Source organism: Delphinapterus leucas, chromosome 12 (assembly GCF_059928025.1).
Source record: "Delphinapterus leucas isolate spDelLeu-1000000601 "Yukka" chromosome 12, BTC_Dleu_Yukka2, whole genome shotgun sequence".
Lineage (NCBI taxonomy): Eukaryota > Metazoa > Chordata > Mammalia > Artiodactyla > Monodontidae > Delphinapterus > Delphinapterus leucas.
Genome location: NC_143140.1, coordinates 82,005,944 through 82,032,820, shown reverse-complemented (window position 1 = coordinate 82,032,820; position 26,877 = coordinate 82,005,944). Strand labels below are relative to the sequence as shown.

Genomic DNA, 26,877 nt, shown 5'->3' with positions numbered 1-26,877 from the left:
AGTGCTGTGGGACCAGAATAGCTTCTGCCTGTGGAGAAGACTAAGACTCTTCATTCACTAAGACTTTGGGGTGTGTGATTTCTTACACAGTAACCCCGCTCCTTTTCTTTTTCCTGTGTCATACCTCGCTTCGAAAGCCACGATTTACATTGATTCAATCGCAAATATTAGGTACAGTCTCACCAAGCATCCTTAGTTTCCAGAACTTACAATGGCCTTATCATCTACCATGCATTATCTGCATTTTTGGAAATTATTTAAATTTTCAATCTATGTATACTCTTAAGACGATAAACTCCATTTTCCTCTAAAGTATTTCTTTACATTTATCTTTCTTCCATTTTTCTCTGTCATCAGCCTAGTTCAGGCCCACATTACATGACTCCTTTGCCTCAGTTTCTCCCCACTCTCCCAATCCATCCAGCACACTTCCTTTTAAGAGTCTATTCTCTGTCCATGGATAAAGATGTGGTACATATATACAATGGAATACTACTCAGCCATTAAAAAGAATGAAATAATGCCATTTGCAGCAACATGGATGGACCTAGAGATTATCATACTAAGTGAAATAAGTCAGACAAAGACAAATACCATGTAACATCATTTATATATGGATTCTAAAATACGACACAAATCAACGTATCTACAAAACAAAAACAGACTCACAGATATAGAGAACAGACTTGTGGTTGCCAAGTGGGGCACAGGTGGAGGGTTGGATTGGGAGTTTGGGATTAGCAGAGACAAACTATTATATATAGGATGGATAAACAATAAGGCCCTACCGGATATCACAGGGAATTATCTTCAATATCCTATGATAAACCATAATGGAAAAGAATATGAAAAAGAATATATAACTGAGTCACTTTGCTGTCCAGCAGAAATTAACACAACATTGTAAATCAATTACACTTCAGCAAAATTAAAAAAAAAAAAAAAGAGTCTATTCTCTGTTCAGCAAGCACAAGTGGCCCTTACAGAATATGCATCTGAGCAGGTCACTCTTGCTGGAAACCCTCCGATGGCTACCCATCACACTTTGAATAAAAATCCAAAGGCCTTTCAATGGCCCCTAAGACCCCACATGACTTGGCCTCAGCTCCACGCTCCCGGCTACTATAGCTGCACCTCGCTGTTCTTCCTCAAACGTGGCAATGACGCTCCCATCCCAGGGCCCCTTACGCTCACGTTTCCCTAAACCTGCACCTCTCACTTTCCTGATGACTGGCTGGCGGTTTCCTGATGTATTTCATCCGGGACCAAGATCAGATCTGGCCTGTTCAAAGCCTGTCCCCGACCACCTTGTGTGAAACAGCTTCTCCTTTATGCCCCTACCCAGAGTATATCATTTCCTGACATTAAATCACGCATGGGCTTGTTTCCCCTCACTTAGACTGTAAGCTCTTTGAGGATAGGATTTTGATTTTGTCCATTACTCCATCCCAACACCTAAAACAGTACATAGCACATATCTGTTGCTCAGTAAATAATTCTATAAGGGAATAAATGAACGAATTCCCTCAGAGAGTTTGTAGCACCTAATGATTACTCTTTCCAGCTCAAAACCATTCAGGCCCCAGCATTACTAAGGCACAGCTCCCTTCTGCAGCCTTATTTCCTGTCTCAGAGTCTCCTGGACGTTGACGCTCACGGCAACATGTGTGAACCTGAAAGGCATTATGCTGGATGAAAGAAGCCAAACTAGAAAGGTTTGTATTGTATGATTCCATTTATATGACATTCTCAAAAGGACAAAACTGTAGGACAGAAGAAGATCTGTGGTTCCAGGAATTATGGGTGAACAAGATCTGTGGTTCCAGGAATTATGGGTGGAGGTAGGGGTGACTATAAAAGAATAGCACGAGGGAGCTTGGGAGGGTGGCGGTGATGGATGGAATTTTTCTGCACCTATTATGGTGGTGGTCACGAATCTATGCATGTGCTGAAATTCATAGAATTGTACTCCAAAGGAAAGAAAGTCAAGTTTAGTATAATTTTTAAAATAAAATAAATAAATATGCAAAAACAATTTTGGTCCTGTGGACACTAAGATCCAGACAAATTGAACTTTTGCTGTTCCTACTTCTTGCTCTGACTTTCCTGCCCTCTCCCATCCGCTCCCGTAACCTCTCTTGTAACCTCTCCTTCCTAAGTCTCTCTCTACCGGACTCTCTACATTGAAAGCTTCCTGCCACAAAACTGCCAGACTGATCTTTCTAAAACATGACCTCCTCAGAAACTTTCAATGGCTCCCTTTCACTTATGGCAATGGTTTCCAAGCCTTTCTCCTTTTCTCCAGTGAATCTTTGTCCAACTGGAATCTTTTTCAGGAGCCGAGTGTGCAGAACAGACCAATTTGGAGATTTCCCTGGTTCACCTAGTTGACAAAGGGTGGGGTGCTAGAGTCCCACTGAAGCGCCTCCCCATGGCTCCTTCTTACACACCACCCCAAATCCCCAACACTCCTCCATGGAGCCCCAAGAGCTACTAGAAGCACAGGATGAGAACCAGTGGCCAATAGAACAAAGTCTAACTTTCTAGAGAGATATTTCTGATCTCTGAGAGATCTTGCTATTTGTCCTAAAGAATGTATGGGACCATTAAAGGGCAGGAGGCTTGGAAGATTTGGGGTTCAAGCCCCAATCTAGCCACTTACTAGCTGTGTGAAACTCTTTTGCCCTTAGATCAAGTTAAGGTAAAAATAACCTATCTCACAGTGCTCTCGTGATGATATGACATAGTACGAGAATTCTTTTGTAGAGTACAAAGTGCTTTGTAAAATGTGTGATAGAGTATTATTATGAGAGGCAGTGTAGGTGTGGGCAAAAACTATGGGTTTGGGCTCTTGGTTCAAATGTAGGTCCTGTCACTTGCTACCACTGGCGAGTTTCTTATCGTCTCAGAGTCTTTTATCTTGTGTGTAAAATGAAGCAAATATAGCATCACTTCTGGACATGAAAATCTCCAGAAGAAGAAGAGGGATATCTCCTTCCATAAGCCCCTTTTTAAGCGCAATCACTGGCAAAGGGACTGGTACCAACATAGGGAAGGATGTTCAAACAGCTGGTGCCCATGCCAGGAAAAAAGAAGGGAAAATGACTTTTGTATTGTCACTCAACAGTCTCAGCTTCAATTTCTACCTTTGGAGTCCTGTTGCTAAGCCAGACTTCTCAGTGTAATAAAATATTCCTCCATTCTATAAAGAATGTCTGTCTATAGTGTCAACAGTCTACAATGTGCAATATTTTCATCAATCCTTTTAATTGAAGATAAATTGTATTATTTGGTTCTTCTCACTGACATATTTAATTATATCCTCATGATTTGTCTTATAGAAACTAGCCAGTCTTTCAATGGGTTAAACAGAGATTAATAGAAACAAAAGTTTTCTATGGAGAGAAAAATGACATTAATAAGTAGGAAGAAGGAAGTAGAATTTTCCACAAAGGTAAAATGCCAACGTTTGTGCAAGAGTAAATAGGATTATGCTGTCTTGGTGCATGGCAGAAAACACAATTGGATCATAAAATCATAGAGCTAAAAGCAAATTTATGGCTTATATACAAAACATTAAGCAACAATAATAGAATGCCTAGCTAAAAATCACATAATTAATTAGTAACATAACTGGGACTGGAGTTCAGATTCCTTGAACAAGAACTCTGAACAAGAACCTCCCTCAATAAAGGAAGGTAGCTGATGGGTCTCCTGTAAGATCATCATTATTAGGGTTTCAGCAGTTCAAATAACATTCCATTTGGGAACTAATGAGAAACGAAACAGAAATATAGAATTAAGGTATAAGCTTACAGATTAATATAAAATTGTGCTTCATTTAATTTTAAACAACTTATCAGTAATGCTATCAAAGACCAGGCAAGAATTGGAAGAGTTTATTTGAACAGATTTTGGATTTCACCAAGATAGCAAAACAACTTTTATATCATCCCTTCGGTTGAAAAAATAAGCCAGTTCATTCTTGTTAAATCACTTCCATCTGGTCGCAAGAATAATTTCCCTTCAAAATAACTACCCACTGGTTTTCAGCTGGTTGGTGGCCTGAAACATGAGAGGCTTTCTTTTCATTACTGGATTTGCTGATATTCAGCTCTCTACACCAAACTTCTTAGAGACTTCCTTTCTCAGTGTGGTGTTCAGCCTACTATAAAATTCCATGAATTCATAAGTGCCCAAACGATACAAAATGTATGATACAGAAAAACAATCCCCATTCCCACCTACTCCCATTCTACATGACTATTTTAAAACATATAATTGACCTTTAGCTTTATTTCTTCTGCTGCTGAGATTTCCACATGTTAATAACTCATAATGTGGTTGATCATCCACATAATCTTATGGCTCAAATTTCTATTGACAGTAAGTATATTTACTCATATTTAAAAGGAACTTAAGTAAATGGTTACAAATTATGGGAAAGGCATAGTAACTTCAAATAAAAGCCATAACTTGACTTTTGGAGTCCAACAGAGCAGAGTTTAAATTTTTTTTTTTTTTTTTTTGCGGTACGCGGGCATCTCACTGTTGTGGCCTCTCCCGTTGCGGAGCACAGGCTCCGGACGCGCAGGCTCAGCGGCCATGGCTCACGGGCCGAGCCGCTCCGCGGCACGTGGGATCTTCCAGAACCGGGGCACGAACCCGTGTCCCCTGCATCGGCAGGCGGACTCTCAACCACTGCGCCACCAGGGAAGCCCTCAAAGTTTAAATTTTGTCTCTGCCATTGACTAGTTCAGTGGCCTTGTGCCCAGTTACTTGAAATCACTGAGACTTGGTGCGCCTGTAGGAATAATGGAATAAAAATATTTGCCTCCGGGAACTTTATGAAGATACCATGCCACGTTATGAGTAAAGCACTTAATACTGTGCCTGGAATATAGTGCTCCATAATGGTATCTATTCTGTTATAATGTATCTATAATGTGCTTGCTATTCACTGATTGCCATAATTATTATAAAAATTAAGAATATATGTAAAAGAAATTTTTTGAATTTTGCTTCTTGCTTTATACTTTAAACAGCTTTTTCTGATTTCTGATTTTTAAGACCTTTAAAATATTTTAAGAGTTCTAAATAGGAAAACATTCCTAATGATTTTTCATCTCTTTTTATTTTAAAACACAAACACACACACACAAAAAAGCCTTGTAGTTGTAAGATTAAGGATGACTCATTCTATGTGCACATGTGAAATCTTTTCCTTCTTTTAAGGACCCCTGGAAGAAATCAAGCTAGACAATAAAGGAATTATATTAACTGAAGTTTGAGATGGGAAGAAAAAATACAGTATGATGTATCTTCTTCATCTCAAAAACAAAATCATAAAAATAAACCAGGGCTTCCCTGGTGGCGCAGTGGTTGAGAGTCTGCCTGCTGATGCAGGGGACGTGGGTTCGTGCCCCGGTCCGGAAAGATCCCACATGCCGCAGAGCGGCTGGGCCCGTGAGCCATGGCCGCTGAGCCTGCGTGTCCGGAGCCTGTGCTCCGCAACGGGAGAGGCTGCAGCAGTGAGAGGCCCGCGTACTGCAAAAATAAATAAATAAATAAATAAATAAATAAACCAAATCATGGCTTTCACCAACTGTGAAAAAGAAAGAAAGAAAACTGAAAGAAAAGGAGAAAAATAAGAGCAGGTATTAACTGTTTTTGTGCCATCAACTTCTCCAGGTAAAGCATCTAAATTTTTGATGTAATGATGAAACAATAATTCACGATAGTTGAAGTAACCGTAATATAATATGAAAAGGCTTGTGATTTTTGCAGTTGACGAAAGTACAGGTACTGCTAATACTGCTGAGGTTTATGGCTCATATTCAATATTAAAGGAAATACTACATTTCAATTAGAGATTAATGAAAATAAAGACGCAATTTTTTCTCACCCAAGCTTACAGACCACCTCAATTCTATCTGCTGAACCCCCTGGACCCCAGTTGCAGAATTTCTGCATTGGAGGTATACCAAGCCCAATTTGTATCTCCCTAAATGTAAGATAGAATTGGAATATTAGTTCCTTTAAATTTTCTGAATCATGGTAAAAATTAACTTGCTGTGTCACAATTAGCAAAATAAGGAAACAAGTACAGTTTTGCTTCTTTCCTTCAAGCAAAGTTTAAGTGAAGTGACAAGCAATTCTTTTTATTTTCTTACAAAGTTTTTTCTTGGGTGACTTTTCTACATTGTTAACAAAATTGTTTCTTTTTTCCACTTTTCCTGAATTTTCTTTTCAAATTCACCTATTTTGATATACTTCTATGATAAACCACTGTAACACTGGGTCACAAACATTATATGTATACGGAAAATTTCAGCCAAGAAAGGAATGAGGACACAGTTTTGTTGTCATTGACCTTACTGTGTTTTACCAAATCCTTGCTCCAGCATAATGATTTTAAAGTTGAAACCACAAAAATGTGTGCAGTCAACAATTAATATGATACTCTGCCAGGTTTTCTTGCTGAAATCGGCAATTCTAAATAGTACAGAAGAAAAATCCAGCCACTTTACCGTGCTAAGGGATCTCCCCCTTGTGCCTAAACTTTGTATTGAACTCAAGCAGGATTGAAAGTCATCAGCATGACATATATTATGAATTATTTTTTTTCTTTTTGGCTGCGCAACAAGTGGGATCTTAGTTCCCCGACCAGGGATCGAACCCGTGCCCCCTGCAGTGGCAGTGCAGCGTCTTAACCACTGGACTGCCAGAGAAGTCCCTGAATTTTTTTTTAAAGTAAGGCAAAAAGTGACCTTCCTTCTCATATAAAGCAATTACTCAATGTTGAGAGTTTGGGGCTAAAAGCCTAATACAAGCACTATTCTAGGACTAGAATAATTGGGTGGCTTCAAATAATTCTCCGTTACTGAAGACTTGCAAAGCTTAATGGGTATTAGTTGTCTGAAGATGTTCATATCAGCTTCTTTTATAATAGCAAAGATTCTGAACAATCTACATAGCAAAACAAAATATGATCTAGCTATATGATGAAATGTTTGCAGCCATGAAAAGTCACATTTTTGAAGAATTAACAAATGGGAAACTGAGCACAATGTAATACTGAAGGGATAAAGCAGTATTCAAAGATGTATACATTTATGGAAAACACCCAATTATATAACATGTATTTCTTTCTTCATTTAACAAGCACCAACTGGTCTAATTGATCAGACTTTCAAGTAGACCCATTTCATCCTTCAGACTTCAATTTAAATAGCATCACATCAGGGGGTTAAGAAAATTATTTCAAGTGCTAGAATTTGTCACCTACCAATCAGTCATTCATTGAACACCTACTCTGTGCTCTACATTGTGTGGGGAGCAAACACACAGAAGTCAGTGGCTGCCCCCAAGAAATGTACAACTGATGGGATTCAACACTTTAGAAGTGTCTTCCCTAAGAACTGGTTTTCCTTTCTCCAAAATTCTGGAAGGTCTGAGAGCGAGGTGGATGTTAAATAAACTGAAAGGGGGAAATGTGACCCACCAAAGAAAAGCAGGAAGGTAGAACCAGGTGAACAGTGGCCTCTGATTGGATGCCTCAGAGTATACTAACTCCACTCCCAACAGTATCTGTCGTTTACAAATGAAGGGAAAAAATCAGGGTTCATGGAATACTCAGGTGGCCGCTAGGGGATGCCAGAATGCTGGTATCTTTCAGCGTGACGCCCGTTTCCCTAGGGGAATCTTGGGTTTGCGATTGAATGTAGTTCAAGTTGACCAGAAATAACTTCTCCTTTTCCAGTAAAATTGTGAGAATGTGACTTAGGTCACGGAGTTAACAGTAGACCAGGCATTAGCAATCAAGTATTTATGAGTCCCAGATCATTATTAAGTCCCAGGTCATACTGTTATCCAAGGGGAAAAAAAAATCTTCCATCCCTCCAGCCGGAACTAATTACAGCAAACCAGACAAAAATTACAAAAGTAAAATGACAACAACAAAACCAGTTAACCAAACTAAAACTTCAGAAGCTGGAAAACCACTTCAGAATTTTTTTTTAATTTAAATAGTACAAACCTGGTTTTTGTTTTTTGTCTTAAAAATGTAAAAAATATGTCTAGGCACGGAGAAAGAAATACATCCAAATCTTAACAGGAGTGTTGGAGGTGGTGGAATAACATCCTTATTATTTTTCTCATTTTTTCCCTCTGCTTTATTCATTTTCTGTAATGTCAGGATATCATTTATCGCATACCATAAATGTCAGACACTGCATTAGCACTTTATCATGGTAGTAAGACACGCATGTGTAGAAGTGTTCAGAGTCTCCTCGACTCCCCACACCCAGTCCAGGGAAATAGGAGAGTAGAGGGGAGAAAGTTTTGTGGAGTTAGAGGCTCCAGAACAAGGCTCAGTGAGAGCTTGGGCGGAGGGAGCTGTTAGGAAAATGGGTGGGAGAGGAAATTTTAATAATTCTAACTCTGAACTGTGTTTTCAATTCACCCTAGGGCTTTCTTAAAATCTAAGAAAACAGTTTGAATTACGTTGGTATTGCCTTTTGCAGTGGGAATTTCTTTTATAGAAACATGACCTTGAGGTTGAACAACATGGGTTCTGGCTATTAAAAAGTTCAAAAGCATTACTGCATTTTATCAAACACCAAAATGCCACCTTGAATTACAGAAAAAAGCTGGGTCATCTCAAGAAATCTTGTTCATTTGATGTTTAATCAAAAAGTAACATAGAGCTTCCCTGGTGGCGCAGTGGTTGAGAGTCCGCCTGCCGATGCAGGGGAAACGGGTTCGTGCCCCGGTCCGGGAAGATCCCACATGCCGCGGAGCGGCTGGGCCCATGAGCCATGGCTGCTGAGCCTGCGCGTCCGGAGCCTGTGCTCCGCAACGGGAGAGGCCACAACAGTGAGAGGCCCGCGTACCGCAAACAAACAAACAAACAAAAAACACAAAAAGTAACATAAATCAATGGAGTATAAACCGCCATCCTCCACCTATTTACCTGCCCTTCATCCACATTTTCATCATAATATATCTAAGATACTGGATCTATGTCTTGCTAAAAAAGGGTTGCATGAAATTTATAGGCTGCTTTACCCAGGAGTTACTTCATACTTAGGCAAGTATGGTATTGTTAGCAGTTGAAACAATTGAAGATGCTATTTTAGGAGTTTCCCAAGATCCCTCAGCTCTTCAGTGGAAACTTCACCCCCAGCTGACTCCAGAGCCCCAGCTTCCCTCATCATGCTCCTCTGTACCTACACCAAACAGAATATATAGGCCAAATCTGCTAGGGTAGAAACAGGTGGGGAAGCAGGAGAAGGCGACAGGCAGAGCCCTGTCCATTGGGTGTCTCCAGCCCTCATTTCAGAGGCCCTTAGGTGATGTTAAGAAGCAGTTCAAAAACCAGTGTTTTCCAACAAAAGAGAAACAAAAAACATAAAGAAGACTTCGTGAAAACGTAAAACTTTTGTGCTGCAAACAAAAAGACACCCCATAGAATGGGAGAAAATATTTGCAAATTATATATCTGATGGGACTTGTATGCAAAAGATATAAGAACTCTTACAATAAAAAATAAGTAAACATAAACTCTTGGGACTTCCCTGGCTGTCCAGTGGTTAAGACTCTGCGCTTCCACCACAGGGGGCAAGGGCTTGATCCCTGGTCGGGGAACTAAGATCCTGCATGACAAATGGCAACATGGCCAAAAATAACAATTTTAAAAATTAAAACTCTTACGACAAAAGATAATCTAATTTTTAAATGGAGAAAAGAATTGAAGACACTCCTCCAAAAATATACAAATGACCGATAAACACATGAAAACATGTTCAACATCAGGGAAATACAGATTGAAACCACAGTGAGATACTGCTTCTCACCCAGTAGCATGGCTATAATGAAAAACACAGACAATAACAAGTGCTGACAAGGATGTAGAATTGGAGCCCTCATGCGGAATGTAAAACACTGCAAACACTTTGGGAGTCTGGCAGTCGCTCAAAATGTTAAATGTAACTGCCACAGGATCTAGCACTTTTACACCTAGGTACATGCCCAAGAGAACTGAAAACACACATACATACAATCACGTGTACATGAATGTCCACAGCAGCATTATTCATAATAGTCAAAAAGTGGAAACATACCAAGTGTCCATTCACTCATGAATGGATAAATATGGTAGACCCATATATGGTATACAATGGTATACAATGGAATGTTATTCAGGAAAAAAAAAAAATGAAGTACTGATACACCTTACAACTGATGAATCTTAAAAAGAAGCCAGTCACAAATGACTACATATTTTATATTCTATTTATATATGAAATGTCCAGAACAGGTAAATCCATAGACAGAAAACCGTACTAGTTGCCAAGTGCTGAGGAGAGGGGGCTGGCGAGTGACTGCCAATGGGTGCAGGGTTTCTTTTAGAGAGGGTAAAACTTTCCGAAATTAGACTGTGGTCATGGGGGCACAACTCTGTGAGCATACTGTACTAAAATACTGTACACTTTAAATGGATGAATGGTGTGTGAATTTTATCTCAAGAATGCTGGTTAAGGGCTTCTGTCGTGGCGCAGTGGTTGAGAATCCACCTGACAATGCAGGGGACACGGGTTCGAGCCCTGGTCTGGGAAGATCCTACATGCCATGGAGCAACTAACCCCGTGTGCCACAACTACTGAGCCTGCGCTCTAGAGTCCCCAAGCCACAACTACGGAGCCCGCGAGCCACAACTACTGAGCCTGCATGCCTAGAGCCCATGTTCCACAACAAGAGAAGCCACCACAATGAGAAGCCTGCGCACCACAAGGAAGAGTAGCCTCCGCTCACCGCAACCAGAGAAAGCCCACGTGCAGCAACAAAGACCCAAAAGCAGCCAAAAATAAATAAATAGATAAAAAATAAAAATTATTAAAAAAAAAATCAACTGGTGAAACTCCAAGAGGCCCCTCCCTCCTGCTAAATAAGCATTTTTAAGAGTGCCGCCTTGACTTCCTCTTCCATGGTGCCATCTTCTTGATTGCTCTAGTTTGCTTCCTTGCTCTCTTTCTTGTAGGAGAGGGTGAACTACTTCCTCATAATCTCATGTTCTTAATAAAACATGAACATAGAAAAAAATCCCATGCTTTGGAAAAAAGTAATGTATTATACCATAGCTCCTGCTGTGGCTACCAAGTCAATACAAATATACAATTGTCTTCTAGTTTATGGCAAGTGTCTACAAGTAATTCTCATGTGCTCAGTATTTTAGTAACAATGTTTAAAACAGGAACACATGTAGATAAGGAAATGAGTAAATCCAAAATGTGCAGCTTTATATAAACATTTTACCAAAACAATTTTAAGCACTTAGCAAGGGCACAGACTATCACTTCATTTAAGTGACATAATTTAACAACTGCTTGGACAACATCTATAATATACATTATGAGTTTCTTCATCATAAAGACCTCATCTTTAATCTTCCCTTCTTGACCTTCCCCCACTGGAAGATAAAACCAGTGAGATTTTCAGTACAATTTACAATTCATTTTATTATTCTGGTGCAAGAAAACGTTCCCAGGTTTATTTCCAATTTCAGTTTCAAAACAAACTGACCTGAAACTTAGTCTTTAATAGCTGTGATCACCAATAAATGCGTAAGATTATAAAAGGTGAATTAACTCGTTGGTAGTACAAAGTCAATGCAGAAGAATCTTTCCTACCTAAAGCATTTTTTTTAAACTGTAGAGCAATCCCATTCATTTAAAACATTTATGTGTTAAAATAATATACTTCAGTTGATTATGGACATCACAAATAGAATTACTGTAAAAGATATTACATTTCTTCAAGTACTATTTGTTTCATTCTGTTCAGTTTTGTGTTTCCTACCATCCATTCTACAGGTCAATCAAAATACAAATGCGTGCAAATAATACAGGTTATTGAAATGAAATAAAATTCAAGGAGAACAAAATTAAGAATTAACTTATGAGGTAAGTTTTACTTTCGTGTGTTCAGATATCACAGTTGTTAAGAAATGCCTCTCTTTACAAAGCATATTTAACATGTAAATATATTATATCTTCACTGAGCCCTTATCTCTAGAGCCCAAAATCAAGTTGAGTAAAATTCCATGCCTCCTAGAATATTAAATACCATGCAGCATAGTATTTTTTAAAATGTTAACTTTTAAAGCAGAATTCACTTATATTTCTGCCCAATTGAAAATAAGTTCATTAAAACCATTTGAAATGATGCATTTAACTTGAAATAAGTTACTAAAATTCCAACATAAATGTAGCTATCTGTAACCAGTGTAATCCACCGACCCCCAAAACAATGTAGCGGGGCAAAACGTTCAAAGGAGAAAGCATCAGTGTGTGTGTCAAAGAGCACGGAGAAGCCAAGCTTCCCAGAGCTTTTCTGGGGATGAAGAGTGACTGTCAGATCTTCCTACCCAACTGAGAGTTCCTACAGCACGTCAAAGTGGACCATCAAACTGAAATATTCCGTATTTCCCAACGGTCAACCAGTTGGGCACAGAAGCTGTGAGCTGTTCACCTTGCCCAGGCTGCAGACCAACCTGAACTTCAGCTTTTAATGTTCTTATACTGCAGACAGGTGCAGGGTGGAAGCCATTCAAAGCCTCATGAAATGGAATGGTAAATTCCCATCTTCTGTCCCCCGTCAACTTCCTGTAATTCAAATCACCCTTAAATAAAATTAAATGTGCCTTTTGTAGTGTAGCATATAAGTCAGGAGCGACTTGAGGCATTGCACTGAATTCATGAGGCAGAGTCCAAAACATGTGATCGAGGTAAACCCATCTGCCCATTTTAATATGGTTTTCCCAGTCAACCCCACACTTGGACACCCACTTATGATTAGAATGTTTTAGTTGTTCGATTATCCAGTTAAAATCATGTAGAGTAGTATCAGAAACAAACCATGGAATCGTTTTCCCATAAAAATGGATCTCAGTAGCCAGTTTAGAGGACAACAGTAAGTCAGCTAATACTAAATCTGTAACAAGTTCAAACCCAGAATTATCCAGAACAATATCCACTCGAGTAATAGATGCTTTTCCTCTTTTTTTTTTGCAATTGCTAAGCAATGACCAAAGATGTTCCATGTCATTCACTAAAATGAAAGGTTTTAGGTCTTCCAAAGAATTTATTAAATTGATCTTCTGAGAAATAGTTTTCCCACCTGATAGAGACAGATCACACTTATTTCCCCACAGTGAAATCTGAAAAAGAAAAAGCACAAATCATTTACCCTTCTTTTGAATAACCAACAAAAACTCTATTATGTAGGGTGTAATGGGAGGTGGGGTTGCTAAAAGTATTCATAAAATTCTTAATATAAAATGTCCACCCAATCTACATTTACTCTAAGTATACTGTATAAAAAAGGTAAAACAATGAAACTTTAGCCAGTATGCAATGAACTTAAGAAAAAAAACAGTTTGAATGATTTTAGCACTCACATTGTTTAATCAGAGTGAACGTTTCTGCATCTTGCAGATATTACTAGAACATGATCAGATGCTGTAAAAATGAGGCTACAAAGTTTACTTTATAATCCAGAGTCAAGAGAAAATAAAAATTCCCCCAATCCTTAGGACCTGGCAACTTTTCTGGGATTTAGTTCTCTCACTTGTAAAATAAAGAAATTGAACACGGTGATAACCAAAGATTCTTCCAACTCTAATAATCTATTATTCCACTTTGAAATACTCAAGTTTATTTTGTAGGAAATGGCATGTAGCCCCATTTTTTTAAGCTCTAACTAAAATTACACATTTAGAACTGTAGGCTCTAGAATCAGACAGACCTGGGTTCAAATCCTAGCATCTCCAATAAACAACCACTGGTAAATTAAGCTCTAAGGCTCAAATTCCACAACTGTAAAATGAGATAATAATAGCACTTAGCTCGTAGAGTCATTCTGAGTATTTGACATAATGCATGTAAGTAATGTACCCAAAAGCTGGCATACAGAAGTATTCAATAAATGTTAGCCCAAACAGGCTCTAGTATTCTGTGATTCAAAATAAGAGGAAAGTGCATGTTCCAACCAAGAATATTATTTTAAAAAGAAAGATAACTCAAGCGTCCAAATTTGATGAAGAAACATACAACGGCACACATGACGGCACTCTCCAGCTGAGGTCAGGGTCTCTGTTGGCCTACGGCACATTTCCTTCAGATCATCTTCCAGTGTGTAATTCTGTATTTATTTGTGCCATTATTCGTTTATATTCCTTCAGGATTACAAGTTCAATGGCAACAAGGACTAGTCTGTTTTCCTCACCACCACATGCCCGGCATCTAGAACAGTGTTTGATGAAGTTGACACTGAAATATTTGTGTGAACAGCGGTGGAGTGCTGTGGCTTTTAAAAGCATCAATAATTCCCTAGAAACTAAGACACCTTCAGGCTTCCTGTAGGGAGGTAACCTGCTGGTCATTGTGAGCACTAATGGGGACAACTTTGGCTTCCTTTACGTGGGAGAAGAGGGGCAGTTGGGGTAGCTGGCTGAACTAGATGACAGAAGATAGATCAGTACGCTTTCTTCTTCACAGTTTATTATACTTACGGGACAAAGAACATATTCAAAGAAGATGATTTCCCAAAAGAATGGGCTGGCTAGGGGCAGCGAGTGACATGCTGATTTTTTTTTTCTTTTCTTTTCTAATTCTAAGCTAAGTATAATAGTGAGAGGGGGAAATAATACTCCGGTTTATTAGTTAACAGAACCATGACCACTTTTCTTCCAAACTCAAAATATGCCTTTCCTGCTTCATCATTCAGCTTACTCTGCTCGCCCTCCAAGTTTCATCAGGACTTTATCACATCCCACAACTATCAGAACATTCGGTAGCCTCTACTTTCAAGGTACATCCAGAATCTGGTGACATTTACCATCTCTGATGCTACCAACCCTCACCTGAGTCACTGTAGTAACAAATCTCCCCATTCCCACCCTTGTGCCTTCAGCCTGTCCTCAGAAGTAATCCTTGAAATAAGTCATTTAATGTTACTCCTCTGGGCTTCCCTGGTGCTGCAGTGGTTGAGAATCCATCCACCTGCCAATGCAGGGGACACGGGTTCGAGCCCTGGTCTGGGAAGATCCCACATGCTGCGCAGCAATTAAGCCTGTGCGCCACAACTACTGAGCCTGCGCTCTACAGCCCGCGAGCCACAACTACTGAAGCCCGTGTACCACAACTACCGAGCCTGCGCTCTAGAGGCCGCGTGCTGCAACTACTGAAGCCCGCGCACTAGAGCCCGTTCTCCGCAACAAGAGAAGCCACCGCGGTGAGAAGCCCGCGCACCGTAACGAAGAGTAGCCCCCGCTCGCTGCAACTGGAGAAAGCCCGATCGCAGCAAGGAAGACCCAACGCAGCCAAAAGTAAATAAAATAAATAAATTTATTTTTTTAAAAAAGTTACTCTTCTGAGCAAAACCCTCTAACAGCTTCCCGCTTCATTGTGAGTAAAAACCAAAGATCTCGCCTTTGCTCTGGAGGCAGCCTGGCTTCTGTGCAGCCGCGGCCCGCAGGCCCTCTCACCTCTGCTCCCCATTCCCTGAGGCCTCCCCGGCAGGGTTTCCCACACACCTGGCAGGCTCCCCGCTCAGGGCTCCGCAGGAAGCTCCACCCAGACGTGAGGGGACCCCCTCCTTCACCTGCCTCGGGGCCCGCCCCCCTCCTTAGCAGGCCCTTCCCTGGGGGCCAGGCTTAAAACTGCAGCTCCGCACCCCTCCCCCACCACTCCAGGTCCCCCTTCCTCGCTTTATGTCTCTTCCGAGCACTTTCAAACATCTCTTTATGGAAATGTTTCGAACGTCTGTCGGGAAATAAGGGCTGGGGAAACTGCTGTGTAAAACCACATACTTTCAAATAGTTCTGATTATAATGATATATTTTAAATTTTAGGATGTTTTGAATGAGAATTCAAAACTAAACTTAAGACAAGATAGATGAAGAAATGTAATAAAAGCATATGAAATAGGCCATGGGCCACCCGATTGTTTCCACCTGCTGATCACAACTGCACAACAGCTGTGCTCCACTCTGTGCCCAACACTTACAGGAACGAAGCTAGTTTAATTCTCAGGTCAAATTACGAGGCACATAGTACCACCCTCAGTTAACCGATGAGGAAACTGAAGCTCAGAAACATCAAGTACCTTGCCTCAGGTCCAAACACAAGTAAGTGACACGGCCAACATTCAAAGCCAAGTCAGGCTGGGCCGATCAGATGACTGTGGACTTCAGTATCTCTCAAGAATGACAGAGCTATGAAGCCAGATGACTCCTGTGCCACTAAAACCTCCAGTGGGAGGAGAAGAAACTTCAAAACCCCTTTTCAGAGATTAAATGGATTTTCATCTCTCGAATAATTATTAAAATGATAAAAAATGATCACTGATAACTTAAATGACAATATGTAAACATGCTTTGCTGTTAAACGTGTACCAGTTTATTTTTCAACTATTTAAATAAACTCAGGAGATTAATTATTACATTTACCTGAAGAACTTTAAAAAACTCATTTTTCAGCTGATTTTCATCTAGGTCTTCAATAGTTTTCATCAACTCTTGCAGGTGAGTACATAAAGCAATGATAGATTCCTGAGACTCAAAGAAATTTTGGTCTTTTAATTCTTTAAATATATCAAAGTCATCGATTGGTGGACTAAAGTAGGAAAAAAGCATAAGTGAACATTTATATAACTGTACCTTTTTTTTTTAATATTTGGGTAATTGCAGTTTATTAAAGGAAAGAGAATAGTAGCAGCCCATCTAAAAACTCACTGGTAATCTTTACTAAGTATAACATAGATCAAGTTACACAAAATAAATCAAATTAAACAAATTATGCAAAAGTAAATCCCCACACTCATTTTAACTGTCAAATGTTCCTTAATCAAATATTTTACCGGAAGCATTAAATAATTATAAGGACTGTATCTATAATTACTTACCCAGTGGGTTTTCAGGGCAAAAGGAGAAAAAGAAACAAAATTTCAAGACAATTGCTTTAGTTCGACAAACATTCTTTTGGGTGCTCAGGGTGGCCAGGTTCCAAGTAACAAACATATAAACAGAATAGTTGAATACAATGTAGTGATTACTAATAGAGTCAAATACAGATTATGGGAACCCAATGACTACTTGAGATAGATCAGATAATATTAATGTAAATTTTATTATAATGACAAATTTTGATCATTTATGTGTAGGTTCTTAATTTTTTAGCAACTTTTACTCCCAAGTTGACTTTGACCAACGGTGATGTATGTGCCATGGCTACATCTTCATGTTGTCCGTTGAGAGATCAAATAATATTAATACTGGCCTAAGAAAAACACAACTCAGAAGACAGAAATACTAACATAAAAGACTTTACAGAATCAAACGTCAACAACATTCAGATCATCTGTTCTTCAAAATTAGCTACTTTTTCCATGGGTCTTCTACCTTAGGGTAAAAAGGCAATATGGCTGATGCAATGGGATTGATTAAAATCAAAACCAAAAACATACCAGAATTTACACATCCAAATGATGGCTGCCTCCCTTCTCAGTCAGTCACCTTGGGAAGCTACACCCTTAGTCCAAGAATGTTGCCATTGCTCAAAGCACTTTTGGAATTCCTCTCTGGGGATTTTCTTCAGAACCTGTGGCACATTATTAAACGTCCTATCAGTGACAGTATACCTTCATCCTTTGGAGTTTAATTTGTTTTTGGAAACAGCCAAAAGTCACTCAGAGCAATTTCAGTAGAATGAGGCATGTAAATCAAATGGAATAAAATATTTTTGATCAAAAATGAGGAGTGACTAAAAAATAATGAGACTAATCTTTTTTTGAGGTTTGTAAATTGGCTCTGAAAGAAGTTCCAAAGAATTAAAAGACGTTTTTAGCAATGGCAGCATTGCTGAAGTGAATCAGTCTCTCGAGGTGACTTAAAAGGACAAAAATTATTTGGGTGCGTGGGTTCAACTGCAGGGGTCAGCAGACTGCAGCTTGCAGACTCCCTCTGGCCCACCACCTGTTCTGTATGATCTGCAAGCTCAGAATGGTTTGCACATTCCTGAAGAGTTGAAAAAAATTAAAAGAGAAGATTTTGTGACACATGAAATTCAAATTTCAGGGTCTATAACTGATGTTCTATTGGAACACAGCCATGCTCATTTACATACTGCCAACGGCTGCTTTGGCACCGCTAGAGCTGAGGAGCTGCAACAAAGACCATGTGTCTTCCAAAGCCTAAAAGGTTGGCTATCTGGCCCTTCACATAAAAAGTTTGTGGACCCTTGTTCTAGTGCTTTATTAACAAATCCTTCATTAATTTAAAGTCACACCTCATGTTAAGAATGAGACTTGTTCCTTATATTTAAGAGAGCAAACTCACATAGCTATAAATGATTTTCAGAATTTAAAACGTTTGCTAGTTTAGAATCTACTATAGCTGTATATGTGTACACAATGACCCAGGGGTTCTCTCCTACGTATATACGCAACACACACGTTATGTTCACCAACAACAGAAACACACACGTTATGTTCACCAAGAATATGTGTTCGAGTATTTGTAGCAGCACTCTTCATAATAACCCGAAACTGGAAACTACTCAAATATCCATCAACAATAGAACAGGTCAACAGATTGTCCTGTATTCATATCAAGCAATGCTATACAGCAATGAAAACTAATGGTTTACAATTATACGCAACAGTATGGATGAGTCTCACCAATGTAATGCTAAGTAAAAGAAAACAGACACAGAACTACTTCCATAAAATTTCATTTAAATGAAGTTTAAAAACAGGCAAAACTAATGCAGGTCAGGATAGTGGTTACCCTTAAGGGGCAGTGATGGTGGTGACTAGAAGTGGATCCAAAGGGGCCTAAATCCTGCCTCTTGATCCAGGCACTGGGGACACAGCATGTTCTGGTAAAGACTGCTGAACACTTAAGACATGTGCACTGTTCTGCATGTATATCACACTTTAATAAGAGCTTAAAAATGTCTGCGATTTTCTCCATACTTTCATCTTTCAATATCTGAAGTATATTTACTTAATATATTTAAATTTTACATATGGCTAAAACTTTGAATCTTAATTTAGATTTGCAGATTTTCAACCATTTAACTCTAAAAAAAACAAAATATACATCTTGACAAAGAAAATTAGAAGTATGTTTCAGTGTAAGGGGCAAAATCAACAGAAACATATCTTAAAGCTAATGTGTGCTTTGGGATCCTGCAAAAGTTAGGAAGACCATTCTTTGGTCACTCTGGAGGCGTCACTGACACAGGATAGGAATTCCTCCTATAAGAGCCCTAACAAATTGGACACTTAAAAACTACCTCAGGGGTAGTGATAAATTAGGAGTACGGGATTAACAGATACAAACTACTATACATAAAATAGATAAGCAACAAGGATTTACTACATAGCACAAAGAACTATATTCAATATCTTGTAATAACCTATAATGGAAAATAATCTAAAATATATATACACACACATATATATTTATCTGAATCACTTTGCTGTACACCTGAAACTAACACAATATTGTAAATCACTGTACTTCAATTAAAACAAACAAACTACTTCAGTGCTAGTTCTGCGTAGGACAGCCTTTCTTTGCACCGACCTGACCTGGAGTATGGTACAGTACCAGACAAATCCCCGGACCTTCAAGTATCTGCCACAGAGATCACCTTAGCAGAGTTCCACATCCATGGCTGACTAATACTCTCATTCCTGGAACTTAAAGCTGAATTTTGCCTCTACCCCTTTTATCAAGCTATTCTTGGACCAATGGGTTGAGCAGCACAGGCTGGGCAGAGTCTCCCTGGGGCCTGGAAAGAAAAACTGATATGCAGGCCCCACCACAGACAAATTAAATCATCAGGATTTAATGTAACAATTTCCAAATCTGTATGTTTAAAAACAAAACAAAAAACTTTTCCCCAACTGGGTGACAAATGTGCAGTCAGGTTTGTAAGCTCCTGCCTTAGAGTTTTCATTCTCTGAACCTGATCCGCCTCCAAAATCAAACTCAGAAACAGCATTCCTTTTACCTTTCTAACTTCCAAACTCCACTAAGCCTGTTCAGGGTGCCACTCAGCATTTCAGCACTTCAGCAGCCTTGTCTAATACCATGGATATTTTCCAAAGTCATGAAACCATCACCCAGAACGTCAGACTAACCTTAGTCCTGGAAAGATATCCAAATGTACTACTTGTTTGAGGGCTCTAATCCAATTTACACAGACCAGGCTCAAATACTGGCTTTACCATTTACTAACCATGCAGCCCTGGGCAAGTTACTAATCTCTTTGAGCCTCAGTTTCCTCCACTGTAAAATGGAAATCATAATACCTATACTTCACTGGGCTGCAAAGTAACTAGAACGGAGCTGGTGTTCAATATATGACAGTGCCTAGTGTTTGCTATAGTCCTTTGCTTGGATCTGCGAGCCAGAAAATGTGCTATCTTTTTAACATTGTATCCTGCTTCTAAAGCACAAGACCTAAAACATACTTATTCAGCAAATACAAAAACTTTTGACTTTAAAGTAATTTATAAAGATGATAAAATAATTTATAAAGATGAAGACAGAAAAAAAAATAGTGAATAGACTCAAATTTACGCATGTTCCCCAAAGTCATCTTTTTTTTTTTTTTTTTGCGGTATGCGGGCCTCCCACCGCCGCGGCCTCTCTCCCGTTGCGGAGCACAGGCTCCAGACGCGCAGGCTCAACGGCCATGGCTCAGCGGCCCAGCCGCTCCACGTCATGCGGGATCTTCCCGGAGTGGGGCACGAACCCGTGTCCCCTGCATCGGCAGGCGGACTCTCAACCACTGCGCCACCAGGGAAACCCCAAAGTCATCTTTTTATTTTAATAGTAGTGCTGGTTTAATCAATTGTTTACAATTATCCTATGCTATGTTTAGGAACAGATACCTAAGGATTCCTCTTATTCAGCAAACCTGTATTTCTGTAACCTGTGAGCTAAAAGAATGATCCATATTACACTTTCTTCTGCTCTACAGGTCAGTTCTCTGTCAGAATTTTCCTAGGAAAAATTAAATTAGTATAAACAAACCTATAAAAAATTATTTGGGGGACTTCCCTGGTGGTCCAGTGGTAAAGAATTCACCTTCCAATGCAGGGGATGCAAGTTCGATCCCTGGTCAGGGAATTAAGATCCCACATGCCGTGGGGCAACTAAGTCCGTGTGTCCCAACTACTAATCTCACCCACTTTGGAGCCCGTGCGCCACAACTAGAGAAGAGAAAACCCGCACGCCACAACTAGAGAGAAGTCTGCGCGCCACAATGAAGATCCTATGTGCCGCAACTAAGACCCGACGCGGACAAAAAAAAAAACAAATTAATTAATTTAAAAAAATTATTTTTTTCTAATCTAGCTGTTAAATAAAGAGCTAAAAATTATTAAGATAGTGCATAAAACAATATAGTGACTCCTTTCACCAAATAATTCTAACATATTATCTATTTTTATAAACAAAACATATGCTTACTTTGTCCTGTCTTGATTTTTTATATAAATAATTATTTCAAATTAACATTTTCTGCTCAATAAGTACATTTTGTTTTACTCTACAAATAAGTAAGTTTTTATAAGGATTTTTATATCTGAATATCCTATTCAGATATTCAATCTTAGGTCTCTTCTGGGCAAGTGGATTGTAATTGCCAAGAATGTATTACAGCAGTAACATTTGCAGAAACTTCCAATAGTGCCACTAATATCTGTTGAACTGAATACAGGCTTCTACTGGTTTTTATTTTAAAACTTACCATTTTATAATTTTTAAAAAAGCACAAATTATCTAAAACATTTGTTATTTGATGGCTATATACTTACCTTTGGATAATTGCTTCATGAATTCTTCGATACATGTAGCATTCTACAAACAACCACGGTGAGAGAAACCACCTTGGTTTTCCATTACTTTCATTTAAAAGGCTCTGTTGATATTCTAGGTACTGATTCCATAGGTCAGTATCAACAAACTTCTCAACCAAAGGAACAATTGGTTTATCTGTTTGCAATTCATTCCGTAATTTAGAAAGAAGAGAAATTGCTTTCTTTTCAGCTTCCAGGCCTTTCTGCAGAAATACAGGGGGAAAAAAAATACACACACACACACACACACACACATATTAGTTTACATGTAATTAATTTATATATAAGTATTTCATCTACAAATATAAGTATATATGTACACACATATATACATAATTCCTCTAGGGTAGCAAATGTTTATGTATCTAAATTTAAGAAGGAAAAACTAATACATTTCAAAACTACATTTTATGTCTTTCAAAAACTATTATAAACATTTAAATTTAGAATTCTTAAGTTGAAAAATCAAAGAACAACACAGATCTCATATCAACATTATGTTGCCTTATCTAGCCTGCCTTTATTCTTTTACGTTTCACCATATGAACTTATCTCCAGGTGGAATGACCATTACCACAGAGGGAAAACTGTTTATTGTGTTTCTATTAGAGTTAACCAAAAAAGAATTAATGTTAAAACACAATTCTTACCTCTCCATGTTTCTCGAAAAATTCACTTTTATGTCGATGCAATGTATCAATAGCCTTGGTTAAGATCTGTGGTAATCTGTCTTTAACTGTAAGATATGCAAATGACCTAGAAAAGAGTCATATACACAGTATATTACTTAGTAGCATTAACATTAGAAGGCTGGTCATCTTTCAGTTTCTGGAACACCTCATTTAAATTCAAATTCCTTCTCATACAAGCCCTGTAAAGTAAACCAGCATTGCCCAACTCCTACAGTAACACAGGAAAATCTGAAAACCCCTCTGGTATATTGTAAAAGCTAAGCACTCTCTGTGCCTCAAATTCCAGGCTCTACCCTGGAGTCCTCTTTCTTATCTTTCTCATTGTATTCCTTTTATTTTCCTTAATCGGAAACCAGTTTAACAATGTGATAGGACAGAAAAAGAGTTATCCTAAAAATCAAACAGCCTTTCCTCCTAGGTCTATTACTTACTAAGCGACTTCTACTTAGAAAGATGAACGAGGCAATGGATGGAAAACTGCCTGAAAGACTTTATTGTGCTAGAAAAATATAATGAAAAATATTTATGAACCTGCTTCTTTGTCTATACTCTTAGCCAACTTAATTCTTTTCTAAGGTTTTTCTTGCTGCCTTCTTTACCTGCCTAAAGAAAATCCTCTCTGCCCCTAAACAAAATTAAGGCAGATTACCATCTTGCTCTCCCAACCAGAAAATTAGAGATTTTCAAAAAGTGTCGAAGAATGAAGAAACCTGGAGAGGAACAAAACTTGAGTATACCTGAATCAAAAATTAAAGATATTCTTGACTTTAGACATGCAAAAATCAAGGGTTACAGATTATCACTGTATGTTTAGTTTAAGGACATACATGATTCGGTTAGAAAAAAGACTTTAGTACTGTGCAGTTTTTAGATAGAAAGCACAAAACTTATCAGTTCATGTATATCTTCAGATCACCAGAGACAAAGTAAAAATGAAGAAAGTTGGAATACTTCTGCCCAAATCTCCTATTCTAACTTTAATGTGGGATCATCACACTACTAAAAATTCAAAGACCTTATTGCAATTTTTAAATATAGGGTTATATACCCTGAGTATTTTTTCAAGAGCCTTCCTCAAATGTTAACCATAAAACTCAAAAAAATAGCAAAAAAATAGGAAAAGTGCTTTCTGATTCTGTGGTGTTTTACGGCGAGTAGGTTTTAATATGCATAGTAACTGCTCTGATCAGAATTTAACTTTTAACAATTACTACTAATTCCCTGGGAGAAGAGAAAGAATATTAAATCAATTGACACTTGAATTTTCCAAGGCAGCAGATACGAAAATAAGTGCCAGTCCTTTGAGATTTTACTTAACTGGAAAATTATTCTATTTTTCCAGCTAGTAAATTTCCTCAGAGGCTTCCATCTCTAAGGGTAAGGTCTCAGGTCTAGGACTTGGGTGAGAGCAGAGATGCCTAGGACTCAAAATTTAAGGACGCAGACACTCCCTATATTTGCCTGAAGGTGAGCACATGCTTAAATTCTGGGACATTGGCCTCTTTGGCCTCAATCTACTGCCGGTACAGTCAATTTCTTCCAAGTGCTCTTGTGTTTTGCCATCTTTCGCAGTAAGGACATATTTCAAATATAAATTGGGCCTCTCAATTTATACAGAGAGATATAATAATTTTATAGAATCTATAACATGACGCCTAAAACGCAAGAAAGTACAGGCACTTGTTATAGCGGGATTATGAATTAATCTGGTCAGCAATAGGAAGAAACACGTTTCTCGATAGATCTCAGACCCCTAACTTTTGCAGACAACTTTAACCCCCCCAAAGTAGGTTTATTAATTAAAATATGATTAAAGGCACGCGCTGCAACACTCTGAAAGGAAGCATACACTCTCAAGACAGTCACGCGTAAGTTTAAAAAAAAAACCAAAACCAAAAAAAAAACCGTATCGAACCACTTGAAAGACGCGCTAACTGATTCACATTAATAGAAGACTATCAAAACCCCTGAACCACCATTGTAGAGAGAGGTGGGGGTAAGCGGAGATTTTCAGTCGGGGTTCGCAGTCCGTTCCCGTGTAGGCAGGGAAGAAGCCACGAATCAGCTTAAGGAAAAAGCTGCAAAGCCGATCCGAGCCTGGAGCTCGGAGAGCAGCCTCCTAGCCCTCGCCTCCCCGCGAGCCGTTAGAAACCGAGGCACCGCCCCCGGGAAGCGGAGCCTGGACAGCGGGATGCAACTCCCTGGCGGCGGGGAGCAGGCGCCTCCGGCCCGCCGCTGCTTCCCCGCTGGTACCCACAGGTTCCCGACGAGGCCCAGCTCTCCGCAAAAGTGGGGAGGAGGAAAAGGAGCGGAGCTGGCGAGGAAAGCGACACGAACCCTACGTCCCGTGCCGAGAGAGACACCGGAGGCCCCGCCATCACCTTCCGCGCTCCCCACGCCAACGCTCGGGTTTCACTCGCCGCAGGAAAGGAGGCGGTGCAGGCGCGGGGGAGGAGCTGAGAAAGGGAGGGATGTGGATTAAAAAACTGCTTTTGAATGAAGAAACTTTATTTGGTGCCCGTAGAAGAGAAAAACAATGGCCGAGGACGCGGAGATCTTCCGGGGACGAAGGCGGGGACAGCTGAGGGGCGACGAGAGAAGCGGAATAAGGAAGTGGGCGGAAGGCGGAAGCAACCAGGGACCGGGACGTCGCAGGGACCAGGGAGCGGATAAGGTCGCGGCAGCACGGGTCACGTGCTCCGACGGTCACGTGGACCGGGCGGCTTACGCTCCGCTGGGCCAGGAGTCCTGTGCGCCTGCGCAGTGTCGGGCGCTGGGCGGGGCACTGGGTCGGTGTTGGGACTGGCTGCGGGAGCGCAGGACTGCAGCCGGTACTCTGTCTCTTTCCTGCGGCGGAGGGGCAGGAGCGTGCGCCTTTGGCGCGTCTGTCTTTTCTTCCCGCGGAGAGGTTAGTGCACTACCTTGTTCTGGGAGCTTGTATGGTTTCCCACAGAGGTCCGCCCTTTGCTCCCCGCCGCCCTGAACGTCTCACGTGTTTCACCAGTACAGCGGAGGCCCCCTGCCTATTACAGTGATCTTTGGTCGATTTAGCTGGGAGTGAAAAGCACTCCGTCCATACCCACGTACTGAACCCTTTGAGCCAGTGCATAGCGGTAACTGCAAAATAAAATAATTTTGAGCAGCTTAAAGAATTGGAAGGTGTGCTCCAGAGATTAGCGCCACTTATCCATTGACTTATAGCCTAGTTGATACAGATTTCTTAGTTGGTATGTTCTTAAAAAGTAAAAAATGTGTCCAAGAACTGAGTAGCTGCCTTGTATTTCATTCAAAAAATACGAGTTGAATACCTGATGTTTGCTGGGCACTCTGGTTACAGGAGACACAGCATGAACAAGAGGCAAATCTTTATCCTCAAGGAGCTTAGGTGCTACAGGAGCGAGACAAAGTCTCCTTTCCTCTTGTTTTTTTCCCTGTAGCGTTGTGACTATTTAATGTATATTTTAGTGGTTTACCACGTGTATTATCTCTCACCCCCACTGTGATGTAACTTTCAAAAGATAGGGATTTTTGTCTATTTTATTTTCAGCTGTATTAGCAAGTAGGACAATTTCTGTCACATGGTAGGCACTCAGTTCATAATTTGTTGTGTGAGTTAATAAATTAAGAACACAGCGTGTTTGCAAGTGATGTTAAATGCAATGGAGAAATAGTGGAGGAAGCTAGAGTGTGGGTGCTGGTGTGCGTTTTAAATGAAGTGGTCAGGGAAGACTTCACTGTGAAGGAGACATTTGAGCAAAGGTGTGAAGGAGGTGAGGGAATGAGGCTTACAGACACACGAGAGAAGAGTATAAGGGATAGTAAGTGCAGAGATCCAGAGACCAGAGTGACTGGAGCAAAATGAGCGAGGGGAAAAAGCTGGAGGAGATGTCAGAGTGGTGATAAAGGGCAGAGAATGGAGGGCCATGCAGTCTGTCTTAAGGTGTTGGGCTTTTATTTCAAGTGAAATGTGAGGCCATGATCAAATTTTATGAAGAGGGAAGATGTAATCCGATTTGAGTTTGGTTGCTGTGTTCAGAAGAATCTGAAGAACAGAAGCTGGGAAACCAATTCGGAGGCTGCAACAATAATCCCTGGGAAGGACAGCAGCTTGGACCAGGGTGGTGGCAGTGTTGGTGGTGAGGACCAGTCCGAACAAAGCCAGTGGGATTTGCTGACAGATTGGGTATGGAGAAGGAAGAGAAGAATAAGGTGGACTGCAGGTTTGGGGCCTTGGCAAAGGGAAGGATGT

At 39.8% G+C, this 26,877-nt stretch overlaps 2 protein-coding genes across 3 annotated transcripts in view; one reads left to right on the top strand and one right to left on the bottom strand.

Annotated features, from left to right (window-relative positions):
- Nucleotides 1-3,884: 3,884 nt before the first annotated feature.
- Nucleotides 3,885-25,115, bottom strand: DCPH1 (damage control phosphatase 1). Its single transcript, XM_089922148.1, has 5 exons — nt 24,966-25,115; nt 22,587-22,692; nt 21,895-22,139; nt 16,511-16,676; nt 3,885-13,219 (listed from the first exon to the last, which is right to left on the bottom strand). Exons 1-5 carry the CDS (start codon nt 25,004-25,006, stop codon nt 12,452-12,454), a joined length of 1,326 nt encoding a protein of 441 aa, XP_089778274.1. The 5' UTR covers nt 25,007-25,115; the 3' UTR covers nt 3,885-12,451.
- RMND1 (required for meiotic nuclear division 1 homolog) overlaps nt 24,858-26,877 on the top strand; it is a 42,523-nt gene continuing 40,503 nt past the window's right edge. The window contains exon 1 of one of the 2 annotated variants that reach the window (XR_016395256.1): nt 24,858-25,536. The gene's annotated coding sequence lies outside the window, so the exon portion shown is untranslated. The remainder of the gene's footprint in view (nt 25,537-26,877) is intronic. The other variant, XM_022559352.3, reaches the window with a different exon arrangement.